The 13,987-nt window shown below is 39.7% G+C and overlaps 1 protein-coding gene across 2 annotated transcripts in view; it reads left to right on the top strand.

The window, feature by feature from the left end:
- grm7 (glutamate metabotropic receptor 7) overlaps window positions 1-13,987 on the top strand; it is a 324,109-nt gene that overhangs the window by 226,491 nt on the left and 83,631 nt on the right. For both annotated transcript variants that reach the window (XM_067586129.1, XM_067586128.1), the window contains exon 6: window positions 4,866-5,066. In XM_067586129.1, coding sequence (XP_067442230.1) covers window positions 4,866-5,066 — 201 coding nt within the window. The remainder of the gene's footprint in view (window positions 1-4,865; window positions 5,067-13,987) is intronic.

Here is a 13,987-nt window from a genome sequence, read left to right as displayed (position 1 = left end):
CATGATCGGAATGAACACGTAGATTTGTCTCCGCTGCCGCTGATGTTCTGCACGTCATTTAGAGAGACGCAGGAACACGCGTGTGCTGCTCTGCTGCTCGTTTCTTTGTCTCTTCTCCGTGCTCTCGCTGTGTAATATGAACTGTGCTCACTAATTAAGCGTGAAAGGCCTGTTGGGTATTCAGAGGATCAAAGGGAGAGCCAGGGTGGGAGACATCGCCATGGAGACGAGGATGGGCACACACACTCATGGACTCGTAGGTTTGAATTAAAACAAAGAAATGCAATTCATAAATGATTTCAAGTCTCTTCTTTCCTCGGCATAATTTATGTTCTGTTCATGCACTGCAGAGACGTTTAAAGAGATTCTTCTTCTACTTGTTTTATATTTAAGTGATTAAACACGATGCTGCTGCTTCTTACATCTACAGTTTCTAGTGCTGGAAAAAGATATGACTTACAGTACACGCTAAAGTCACTGAAATAAATGTTTGATATGGTTATAATAAAAATAATAACACAAGGTATCAAATTAAAACCAACAAATTCGATTTTATTGTAAAACATAAGATCAAATAAACTCTAGAAAGGTTGTTTATGTTATCTCAGTCAGGAACACTCTCATCATAGATTAAACCATTTATTGCAACAAATGGAAAAACAGTTTAGCTTGACGGCTGGATTAGATGAGCAGCATGCTAAGCTAAACCTTGATATGTAGAAATGCTGCCTGCAAGTCAAAAATCAGGGCTTAAACCTGCTTTGAACACTTAGTTTGAAAAGTTATCTCTACTTCCTCCTCGTGATGACATCAGCTTGTCACATGTCCATAAATGGCCATCCATTCTGTAGCCATGGTTGCTAAGGTGGTTGCTAAGGTGGTTGCTAAGGTGTTTCCATGTGTTGTTCAGCTCCAACATGTACGGATGGATTTGAGAAGTTGACATTTGGAGTAAAGAAGGAGAAGAAGAAGTGAAATCCTGCTACTATAGTTTGTTTACGAAGCCTCCGGAGCCGGAGGAAGCTTCCTGAAGCTGACCAATCAGAACAGAGTGGGCTCATCAGGAGGCGGGGCCTTAAAGAGACAGGAGCTAAAACGGCCTGTTTCAGACAGAGGCTGAACTGAGGGGCTGCATAAAGGACCAGTAGAAGATAAATAAGGAGTTTTTAACTGGAAATCATGCAAAGATATTCCAGTAGAGCCTCAGAATATAAATATAGAGCTGGACATGTGCAGAGTATGTGACGTTTAATGTCTGATTGTTGACGACCTCCTCCCTACGTGGACTCAAAATATGTTGTTTCGGGGAACTTGCAGAAACCATTAATGTTCTGCAGTATGTTGACAGTCTCGTTATCGTACGGTTCAGTTTAGACAACTGCTCGGTTAAAAATCCCCTGAATCTTTACTGTTTATCACAAGTGACATTTATCATTTATTTGTGACTAAACGTGAATCCTAACTGTGAAGAGTTTAGATAAAGTAAAGAAGAACCTGATAAACCTCACAGTCTTGGTTTTGGTCCACTCACCAGTCAATTACAAACTAAAATGATCTTAAATGTTATCAGAAGTCAGGACTGTCTGCATTAACCAGCTGTCATGTAATAAACTCTCATTTAAAGAAGAATCTTGGCGCTCAGCGAGGTCCTTTTTTTATATTGTGACTCTTTTTAAAGAAGCCAAACATTTGATGTAAGTGGAGCCCTGCAGCTGCTGGCATTTAAACTGCTTCGCTTATTTAGCATTTTGCTGCATAATGATTCCACTATCAGAATATTTCTGTGTAAATCATTGTGCATCATGATAACGTGCTGCAATTTCACTAATCCATAATCTACCCCACCGTCTCTCTGATTGTTTATCTGTTTTATTATCACCACACATATTTTAACTTAATCAACACAGAAGCTTCTTCTTCTCTGTTTTTATTTACAATCATGTAGTTTTAGTATCAGTGGCAAAGATTTGAACTATGATATTTATAACCACTGACTCACTACTTTACATTAATATACAAGAGACCTCGTTAAGGGTCTGATTTGTGTTCATGCACAGCTCACATTGACATAAACGTCACATCACAAACAATGAACGTTGTTTCTGTCAAAAACTCCACAAATAAAATCTCACACAAAAAAGTTCCTTCCTAAAACTTTTCTAAAATTCTTCCTATGAAAGTTTTTATAATAAACCAACTAGAAGAGCTCATTATATTAGGGATGCACGATATTGGATTTTTTGTTAATATCCGATATGTCAATATTTCCAACTACTCATTGTGGCCGATTGCTGATACCGATATATGCACATATTATTTTCCAGCTGGCTGAGGAGACTATTATACATGCAATCATAGATTGTACTAAGTATGATCAATAAAGACAATATATGAAGGAAGAACTGAGGAAGACTGGAGTTCAGGAGCTCAGCATTAAAACTTTAATGAACCTGCCAAGTGGGAGCAGCAGTAGAGTTTTCATTGAGTTTATTAGACAGACAGGATTAATGTGCAGGATTTAATCTCTGGTCCACACTCCGGACCAGAAGGTGGCGCTAATGCACCTAATACGCTGGTTGCCAACCGCCGTTATAAACCAAAAAGATTTTTTTTTTCCAAACAGAGTGATACATCCTGTCAGCTGAGGTGTTTCCTGTTTGTGCAGCCAAACTTAGCAGCTCCTCCACGGACTGTTTCACCCTGACGGTCCCGGTGCCGGTGAAGTGGAGCCTGCGGAAGAAGCACCGGGACCGTCAGGGAGAAACAGTCTGTGGAGGGAAACGCAGTCAGGTGGCGGAGGAGACGGCGACATATTGGCCTCTCATAATCGGCAGAATCTGCCAATGCCGATATTTCATTTTAGAGCTTTTATTGGCTGATACCAATGACGTGCCGATAATATCGTGCATCCCTAATATGTATATATATATATATATATATATACTCACAGAACACTTTACGCCTGTACAGTCTAATGCATCCAACACAACAGCTCTGTGATAAATTCTACTTTTATGAAGTTTATACATTTTCGGTTTTTGTTGACATTGTCACAAAGGTGATAATTCTACTTTATATTTATTATTTAGCTGGTAGTGGATGCTGGTGTACTGGAGTGAATGATTGAAAAATGTTCCTAATATTTTGTCCACCCTGGAGGGGGAGTGTGTGTGTGTGTGTGTGTGTGTGTGTGTGTGTGTGTTTTGTCATTTTCAGAGCTGCAGTCATCCAACATTTAATAATATCCTCAAATATTCTCACGTTACTGTCGTCATAATCCTGTTATCACTCTCTGAACGAACGCGTGCAGCTGCTGTTTTAGCGCTTCGTCTTTTCTGCTGAGACAGACTCAGGTTTTTTGCTCCCTCAGGTTTCACCACCAACTGGGAGATCAGAGCTCACGTACGAGAGCTTTAATGGAAACCAGTACTGGCTGCTTAGCGCCTGTCTTCACGCTCAGCTTCACCTCTGATCTCATTGTTTCACTTTGTGCCAGCAGAGAGTTATTATTCTGAAGAAAGAAACTGGCAGTGACCCTTTCTTCTATTGCTATGAACATATTATTACACATAATGAATTATGACAGAAACATCTGAGAAGAGCATTCTGTGTTAGTTGAAGTTTTCCAGTTTAAAGCTTTTTGTTTGTGTGAGACATGAGTCAAAGTCAGAATGAATTACAAAGTACAACAGTCTTTGTCATTTTATCAGCTGCAGCTAATCAACGTTAATGCTGTGACACACTTGGCTGTCATCTCTGAAACGAGCTGTTTAAATTTGACAAAGAAAACAGTTTTCACTACAGAAACAAACTGTGATCTGTTGTTTTATGACTGTAAAGATGGACGGACTGTTCAGAGGAGAGGTTCTGTCAGCTTCACATCATTTACACCATGTTAGTGTAACCCGAACGTGCCGAAGCCTCTCGACACACCTGCGTTGTGTTTATTGGTGTGAGATGGTGTGCGGAGAGACGGAGGCATGCGACACAGGACTTCTGGATTGTGGCGACACTTTATTGGCTCACAATGACAGTTTTCATCTCTGTGGTTGGTCCGTTATACTGGCTGCTGGCTCCATGACCTTACGAAGTAGTGAAAGTAGGAATGAATTAACGAACTATGGCGTCCTGCAAGGGACAAACAACGATAACTGCTAAATTCTTGCAGCGCAACAGTGACACCCAGTGGCTTATTTAGGCTACTGCCTTACATTAGCATGAAAAATAAACAGTAACATCAGCATAAACGATGAAAAAGTGATGTTAGAATTAAAAAAAAACAACATGGAAATTTTACAAAGTATTGTTAGCATGAAAAAAAAGAAACGTTAGCATGAAAAAGTAAGAAGTGTAATAATAATGCAAAGCTCATATTAGATGACTCAGTGCACTCAATACAGGATTTAATCAGTCTTATTAATCAGACACACAGTTTCTTAAAATATTATCATCTTAACAATGTGATGCGTTTTCCGTCCAGAACCATCAGTCTGCACCTCTGTCTCGTAAACTCTAAACTCACAACTAACTGATCAGCAGAGTATTGATCACAGACAAACATTCCTGATATTTCATAAATAGGCATAAACCCGCAGTAACAGTTTGAGCCGTCTGTGTTTCTCCTTCACTGTCTGGTACTTTGCACCACATATAAAAAACAGATGCTAATGCTAACAGCTAATTCTGCTCCTACTCTGCTAACAGGCAGGTTTCCGTCTTTGGTTATTCATCATTTTTGACTCATGACTTTTGTGATTTGTGCAGTTTGAGGTACAGAAACAACGTCACGTGTCGATCTCATAATCTCTCTGTCATTCTTTTTCCTGTAAATACTGAGTCGGTCTCTGTGTGTCTGCCTCTCTCAGGTCAGGAGCGCATCGGCATTGACTCTAAGTACGAGCAGGAGGGGAAGGTCCAGTTTGTGATCGACGCCGTGTACGCCATGGCCCACGCGCTCCACAACATGCAGAGGGACATGTGTCCAGAGAACTCCGGCATCTGCCCGGAGATGGACCTGGCCGGAGGGAAGAAACTGCTCAAGTACATCCGCAGCGTCAGCTTCAACGGTGAGTGTCACAGTTCACCTCAACGATAAGTCGCTTTACTTTGTGCTGCGAGGCTGAAGATACATGAGACAACATCATGGTCCAGTTATTCATCTTTCTACATAATCAGGCTTAGAGAGGTTTTTATATCTATTCTCTTTTCTCTTTTTCACGTAATTAGATCAAAACACCAAAGCATCTTAATGTGGATTAAAGTTCTGGACACATGCAGATCAATCTCATGATCTCTCACAGAGTGAAGTAGGAAGGCTGTAATACATGACGTATAGTTTTTAAACTGTGTATTATATTATTATATCCTGCAGCTGTGTTGTATAAAACTGACATCTGGATTGTTTTTTAGAGGAATAAGAGAGCTGCTCTGTACTACAAGATGTTTATTAGGCCAGTAAGACGCACATCTGCACCTGAGTGTAAATTCAAAAATACATAAATAAATCTTCTTTTATACATTGAAACCTCACAGCAGAATGCAAACAAACAGTTGTGGAAACTAATACTTATGTACAGTTTTGAGGTATTTGTACTTTACTTGAGTATTTCCATGTGATGCTACTTTCTACATTTCAGAGGGAAATATTGTACTTTCTACTCCACTACATTTATTTGACAGCTTTAGTTACTTTTCAGATGCAGATTTGACACAATGGATAATATAACAAGCTTTTAAAATACAACACATTGTTAAAGATGAAACCAGTGGTTTCCAACCTTTTTGTCTTTTGACGTCTTACAAAAAGCAGTGTGTAGTCGGGGTCACATTTCACATGTCTATGAGTTGTTAACAGCTCCACCAAATAGTGATTTTTCCCTCTAAACTTCTCACATGCTTTCATTTCAATAAATGTTCAAATGATCCAATATTTCAGCAAAAATCAAAGACTAGAGAAAAAGTCCAAAAACTGAAAACAGATTTGTGTATCAGAACTTTGTTTTTTCTTCTTTCCTCTCCCATTAATCATCTCACGACCCCTCAGATTTATCTGCTGACCCTTTGGAGGGGCCCGACCCCTAGGTTGGGAACCACTGGACTATACTAGCTAACTGTATATAAAGTAGTGTAAACTAGCTCCACCTCCAGCAGCTACAACAGTAACATGCTGCTCTAACACTGATGCTTCACTATTAATAATCTAATGAATCTGATATGAATAATATTCTGTCCAGTGTATGAAATGTAATGTATGTATTAATATATAATGTAACTGGTCTTTATATTCTGTGGTGCTTTGGCCTAGAAGTCAAAGTGTGCAGCTGGCTATTGTTTTCACAATGAAAAAATCCTTTAGAGTGAATTTAGGTCACAATGATGCTTGAAGCAATGAGTCTATATGAAACTGAACTAATTAAAATCATGTGAGATGCAGTGTTGGCAACACGGGGCCAGAAATGGAAACAGCAGGACGTTTCTGAAGTGAAAGTGAGAAAAGCTCAGTGACTCGCTGGCAGGCAGCAGTGACGGCAAAAAAAAACGAACGAACAAATCTTTTGAAGTGATTCTTTTTCAAGCGTTGTGTGCACTGCTGCAGGAAATAGCCACAGCCTCACACTAACACCAGCAGATCTCTGGCCTACCCAGCTTTCATATATCACCAAACTAACTGCCAGTGATCCAATGGAAGCAACATTATCCTGTTAAGTAAAGTCAAACATTTCCTCTAATAGTGATCTCAGCTGCACCAGGCCTTTATTGGAAGCCGGCTTATATTTCTAATTCCTGCTGTTTGATAAGTATATTTGTTTTCTGATCTGCTTCTGTTTGCTCTGTTTAATTTTTGTTACTGCATTAATCCACTTACAGCAGATAACATCAGTTCTACACGACGTCTAGCTGCAGCTCCTCTACGAGCTCCGCTGATACAACGTAACTCTCTAACTACTAACATGGAACGTTTCTTAATTCATAAACCCGTCACGTTTCCAGCTGAGTCCCAACCAGTTAGAGATGAAAGTATGTTAGAGATGTGGACAGTCACTGAGCCTGAAACAGCTACCGAAGCTGTGACAGCACAGAGCCACATAACATGCAGACAATCAGCAGCATTGTTGAGATGTTGAACTGTGACGTTGTGTTTATTATATGCCTAATTGTTTTTCGTTTGTTTGTTTCTTTCTTTATTATTACAGGACGTCAAACCTAAATTTGACCCCCTAAACATACTCAAAAACTCACCAAATTTGGCACACACATCAGGTCTGGTGAAAAATTTGCTAAAATGTAAAAATTAATCCCTAAAGTGCCAAAATGTGCTCTCTAGCGCCACCTGTGTAACTAAAATGGTCTCCACAGCCCGTAGGAATGTCGTAGAGAGATCAAACCAAAACTCAATTATTCGTCTCATCAAGACCTACAAATCATACACTGGAAAAAAAGTTGTTAAAAACTTTGTAATAACTCGGACGGTTTGGATTTAATAAGCCCTGAAAGTTGCAGTGCCACATCACCCTTACAATGTAAACCAATGGGGAGGCAATCTATGGGCATGAACTTTGTGTCAAACAGAGGCTTCTGATGTCTAAACTGACCACTTTCAAACCTGTATCAATGGATTTGCCACGAAATTTCCTACTAAAATATGATTTTTAATGTAAGATTTGGTCAAAGTCATGGGATTTATGAGGATATTTCACAAGAAGCGTACTCTAAAATCCTCCTCTCCAACTGCTCCTGGTGATGTCACTCCCTCAGTGCTGTGAAACATTCTGCAATACACACTCATTATAAAATCACAGGAGGAGCAAGAAAAGACTTTAAAACTCACACTCTAATATCTCAAAAACAATAAAAGATAGAAAAAACATGTTAATTCAAGATTTGTAGGTCAAAGTCTCGTGACTCATTTAAAGTTCAAATGAAGTTTGTATCTAAAACTATGTGGAAGCAGTAAATGTTCAAAAAGGTGTGGGTTCGCTCACACTCTCCATTCAAATATAAACAGATGTTTGTGCTGCTGTGAGGTGAAACTGTCAAACAGAGGAAAGGTTGATGTTGCTACGGCAACCACACAACCAGTCTGTCACACACCCTATGCTACGGACGCCATTATTTGTTTACATTCTTGTCCCTGGCCCCTCCCTCTGATGACATCACGCAGGTCATGAACATCAACATTTTAACGACGTTTCTTTATTATGTTTCTCTCACCGTCGTATTATGTGAATGACAAGTTCTGGATGTTTTTGTTTTTTTATTGTGATTATGATGCACTTTAATTTTGGCAATTAACAATTAATTATCATTAATCAAATCTGTGGCATCATGTGGATAAAAAACATTACATTTTATGTGTTAAGAGTTTTTTATGGTGATTAATTTTGATTATAAATAATGAAGTTTGTCACACTGAGGACAGATTATTAACTTTTACAGCAGTTATTATTATCTTAAAGGTCAGTTATGTCATGTGTTAAATGTGTTAATCAGTTTTCATAATCAGCTATTTATAATTCCACCTGTGATATTTATGATATTACTTTATAGTTTTATAGTTTTAATGCATGAGACGCAGCGTTGGGAATCTGCCGCTCCAGAGATTCTTTTATCAGGTAATTAGCAAAGCCTGAAAAACTGCTTATTTACACTGAAAGTGTCAGTGGAGCTGCTCACTCACCATTTATTAGATTTTTAATAATTACACATTAAAAAAAAAAAAAAAGACTATGAATATGAATCAGCTCACAGTATTCCTGCACGTTCAGCAGGAAGTTAGTGGCGATGCTTTAAACCTGCTTTAATATTTAACCTTTTTCTTTAAAAAACAGATCGTTCTGAGTTAACAACGTGTTTCAGTTTGATTTAGAAACTCATGACTATAACAGAGAAATAAATTGATTCACATAACACATGAAAGACAGAAGATTACTTTCCAGCTTCTCTGTGTTGTAACAAACATGAGCCAAATATCGACTGAGAAACACACAATCCATTCGGTATGAAGCGGCTGGTGTGTTGCCTGTGGTTGCTATTAACCCGAGTATTGATCTTCAGCAGTTGTCTGGTCACAGGAGGAATGACTAACTGAGCTACCAACACCTCCAGACAGCAGATAAAGCTCTTTAAAAACTCTTCAAGCTCTTAAAAGTGTCTTTAAAAACTAGTTCAGCTGTCGACAAAGAGGACTGATTAAAAGCAGTTAAGTGGTTTTCAAAAATAAATCGTCATAAATTGAACCAACACACTGTAAAAATGTCGACTTATATTTTCAATCCAATCCACTTTATTTATATAGCACGATTTTAACAAACACGAGTTTTCCAAAGTGCTGCACAGCAAGATAAATAAACACAATAAATAGCACAATAGAACACAATAAAATGATGACGGACACAATAGAATAAAAGTAATAAAATAAGATAAAATCAAATAAAATAAGATTAAAACAAATAAAATCAAATAAGATAAAATCAAATAAAATGGGATAAGGTGCAACACGTTACATGGTGTGAAAGCCAGAGAGAAGAGGTGGATTTTAAGAAGAGTTTAAAATGGGACAGTGAGGAGGCCTAATGTCTAATGTGCAGCGGTAATCCGTTCCACAGTTTTGGAGCTGCAACAGCTCGTTCACCTCTGAGCTTAAGCCTCGCTTTAGGCACCGTCAGGAGCAGCTGGTCAGCTGACCTGAGAGAGCGGCTGGGAGTGTAGGCGTGCAGCAGCTCAGAGAGGTAAGGTGGGGCTAGGCCATTCAAGGCTTTAAAAAGCAAATAAAATCATTTTTAAATTGAATCCTAAAATTGACAGGCAGCCAGTGGAGTGAAGCTAAAATAGGTGAAATGTGCTCGTACTTGCTTGTGCCAGTTAAAAGACGTGCAGCAGCATTTTGCACCAGTTGCACTAACCCCCATATAAAGTGCAGTGATCCAGCTGCGTGGTCACAAAGGCGTGGGTTACTGTCTCAAAGTGCCGTCTCTGATGGACTGGTTTTAAATTTAATTTAAATTCTTCCAAAATAAAGTCAAAGTCACTTTTTCAAAGGTGTTTTTGTGAAATGATCTGATATAATAAACACTTTAAAGCTTTATGACAGTCGGCGTTTTCTCACACTGTCACATATAAACCGTATCTTCCATTATCTACTTTACCACTTTGCCTAAACTCACATCTTCATCCTGTTGCTTCACTATCGTCTTCCTCCTCATCATCAGCGTGGCTTCATTGCTTGGGAATGACTCGGGAATGGGAATGGTGTTGGGATTAGATGGAAATGGAGCACAGACGTGGACCTGGTTTACTTTTTTTAGATTCATGGAGAGCTGCGGTCTCAGATAAGTGCCTCCTCTTCTGAAGATGATTGCTTTCAATCTCCAGTCTCGGATAAGTGAGATCAGATTTAAGGATTTGAATATTAGATGTGCTTTAACATCAGAGGACTGGATGAAGACGACTTTCTTTACTACCTGCTGCTGCTGCTGCTGCTGCACTTTACAAAGGAATCAGCAGGAAAATAATATCAGTTTAAAATCAAATCAAGTCTTTTTTATCTATATAATTAATGGTTAGTTTGTAGTTGATTGTTATTGTGTTTGTTAGCATGTTTAATCTTCATCTTTAAACCCTTTTCTCTTGTAAAAGAAAACATACAGTTACTATAAATACATAACCACTGTGTTGCTTGTATATTTTTCTATAATTAAGATCCGAACTGTCCAGATTTATTCATCCAGGTTCTGTCCCACGCTGCCAAACACATATCCAAACATGTAAAAGTCCCTCATCGTCAGTTATACAGCTGTAGGTTCATTAAGATTCCTCCACACAAGACACATGAGAACATGAAGCTTTTCTATATATTCAACCGTCCATGAAAACACGAGATTAAATGTGATTAAGGCAGCATGTGTACCAGAGGAAACTGATCTACAGCAGCTGTGAGTTTCTACTGTAGGTCCCGGTTGTTTTTATTGTCTCCCAGAGGAGAAGACTGTCTGGGGTCGAAGGAATCGCTGCATTAAGACAGACAAAAGACACTTAATGAATAAATAACGAAGTAACATATTGCTCACAAAAAACAGCAGAAAATACAGCAGCACTGCAAAACATCAACTCATGCCTACAACACGATAATACAGTTCATATCTGACCTTCATCAGCTGCTTGTTAATAACTGATAGATTGTTTATAATGATGAGTTTCTCATATCATAATTCACTGGCTCATAATCAGAGGTCAACGTATGAGAAGATAATCAATACTTCAGACTGAAGCGGCTAAATGTGGAGCAGAAACTCTTTAAACCTCACAGAGAGAATTCAGGCTTGTGTTGCCTCTTTTACATTAATGCAGCATCTTCCTCCCTCAGCTGACGATGAGGAGTACATGAGCGTGACACATGCATGCATGCTCTCATTATCCTCGCATATATAAATAACAGCTCGTGCAAACACGACGCACTTGTGGTTCACTTCTTGTCATAAATCATTAGACAAAGAAAGAAACAACCTGTGACATCAAAGTCAGAAGTTTTAAAATCCAAATAGCGAGACCTGGATTCTGTTTGGGCTCTGATTATTGATTTCTTATTGATTTATATTATGTCCTGGAGGGACGGCAGGTTGCAGACAATCACTCTCTCAGCAGAGTGAACGACACGCCGCAGTCTGCTGTTGTTGATGTAGAGTCACACGGGGTGATGGGGGGGGGGGGGCGGGGGGGGGGTGGTCTTTAGAGCACCAGATGGTCAATCTCCCACCTGCAGGCGGTCTCATCCCACCAGAGATGAACCCGGTGAGGGAGGTGTCGTCTGCAAACTTCAGGAGCTCGACGGACTGATGACTGCAGGAGCAGCTGTTGGTGTAAAAGAGGAAGAGAAGTGGAGGAAGGACGCAGCCTTGAGGGGAACTGGTGCTGATGGTCTGGGAGTCAGAAACACGTCATAGACGTGTTTATGGTCGTTAAGTCCTGGGATGATGGTGGAGGTCTTGTCTCCAGTCAGGTGTTAAAGATGTCTGTGAACACTGGAGACAGTTTCAGTACTTCAGGGTGGAGGGAGAGACAGAGTCCTGCCTGATCCTGGAGAGAGGTGTTGTTGGGGTTGGGGAGGAGGAGGAGGAGGAGGAGGAGGAGGAGGAGGCCTCTGAGGCAGGTAGCTGTAGAGGAAACAGGTGGACTATGACGGGGTCAGAGTGCAGCACGGGGGACAGCATAATACGTATTGTTTGTAGTTTAACAGTCATCTAAGCGTTTACTCAGCCGCTGGTATTTAGGGACGTCATGGATGAGATTCCCTTTGTTAAAGTCACAGAAGACATAATGAAAGAGTCTGGTTTGTCTGTTTCAGACACAGTGGAGGCACAGCGCTGTGCTTCGTGCACGTCGGCCTCATTCACCAGAATGAATGAATGAAGAGAACTCATGGGAGGAGTGGAACAGTTTATAGTTGATGATAAAAGTTTCCAGAACAGGAGAAGAATGCTGCAGCATCACTGTCACATCTTTACAGCCACTGTTAGTATAAGAACAGAGACCTGCACCCTCTGTGGTGCAGAGTCCAGTATCGATCCAATCAGACAAGTTTCTGTGAAGCACAAAACAGAAAATGAAGTCTCTGTTCTTCCCCACCAGTAGCTGGAGTTCATCTAGTTTGTTTCACAGTGAACACACGTTAGAGAGGAATATTCTGCCAAAACAGTTATTTTTGACCCCGAGGATATCTCTGTTGAACAGAGAAACCGTCTCCTCGCTCTCCTTTCACCACGTTTCTATTTTTCTGTCTATCTCTCTTCATCCCTCTTCACTCTATTAAACACAGACATGAAAGAGACTCTTGGCCGACACCAAAGCCTGACGAGCCAAAGTAAATAAACAGTGTCTGTGAGGGAACCTCCCAGCGTCGCAGAGCGAAGGAGAAGAAGAAGAAGAGAGGAGAAATAAAAGAGACAGAGCTGAGGGAGGCCAGAGAGACAAACCATCCTGAGAGAGCTGTGACATGTAAAACTGTCGCAGAGAAAGTGACAAATTATAACCAAATATCCAGAATCCACCGCTGCTGCGTAAATATCAGGAGATAAAAAGCTGGTGGCACTAATTCTCCAGTCGGCGCCATTAAAGCGTTGCAGAAGAAGAGGACAGAAAAGATGAAGTCATTAACAGAGCAGCAGTCAAACGATGGAAAACCATGTGGAAAAACAAAAATAACCACTTAGATTCCCAACATGTGATCAGTTTATCTAAATAATGGCTTTTGGAAATCAGCTGTGATGCTTTTGGAGATGTTTGATATAATTCCTCTGGAAAACATAAAACATAAAAATATTTGTTTATTTGTTGCAGCCACATCAGTTTGAAGGTAAAGTGAAGCTTCAACAACAGCGCTGAGCTCCTGATATGACCAGATATCAGCACATTTCAATACATTTCTATACATAGAAACACATGAAAATTAATAAAAAGGTTTTGATTCGTATGTTGCTGCTGTTGTTGTTTTTGTTGACATGTGAGAGACGAGGTGCGACCTGCTGATAATAAAGCAAAAAGCAAAGACAGAAGAGAGACGAGACGTGATGTTTTCTTATTGTTGCCACCAGCAGAAACTTTCAACTTGATGTAATAAGATCATTTTTCTCATTATAACGAGAAACAACTGGTTATATTATGCAAGTTATGCAGCACATTATGTGCTCAAGAGCTCATGAAGATATGTGTGCTTGTAGTTAATATTTATATCTAAATCCAGGTATAATCTCATGGTGTTTAGCTCCCCCTAGTGGTCATTAAGTTTATTGCACCAGTTTCCTTTTTAGTTGCTGCATAAGTGGAGCTAGTGTGCAGTTTTGAGAATATATGCCTGTGAGTATTACATAAGTTGTTGTATATTAATGATATCTGTATCCCTTTCAAGTTGCAAAGATTTGAATATGTTTGGCAGAGTTAGCATCTTGCTCGTTTATGCTAGGCTGTTTAGCTAGCTAAGTCTGGTTAGCTAATC

Source organism: Thunnus thynnus, chromosome 4 (genome assembly GCF_963924715.1).
Source record: "Thunnus thynnus chromosome 4, fThuThy2.1, whole genome shotgun sequence".
Taxonomy (NCBI): domain Eukaryota; kingdom Metazoa; phylum Chordata; class Actinopteri; order Scombriformes; family Scombridae; genus Thunnus; species Thunnus thynnus.
The sequence above is the reverse complement of the archived record's forward strand: the minus strand, read 5'-3'. Positions and strand labels throughout refer to the sequence as shown.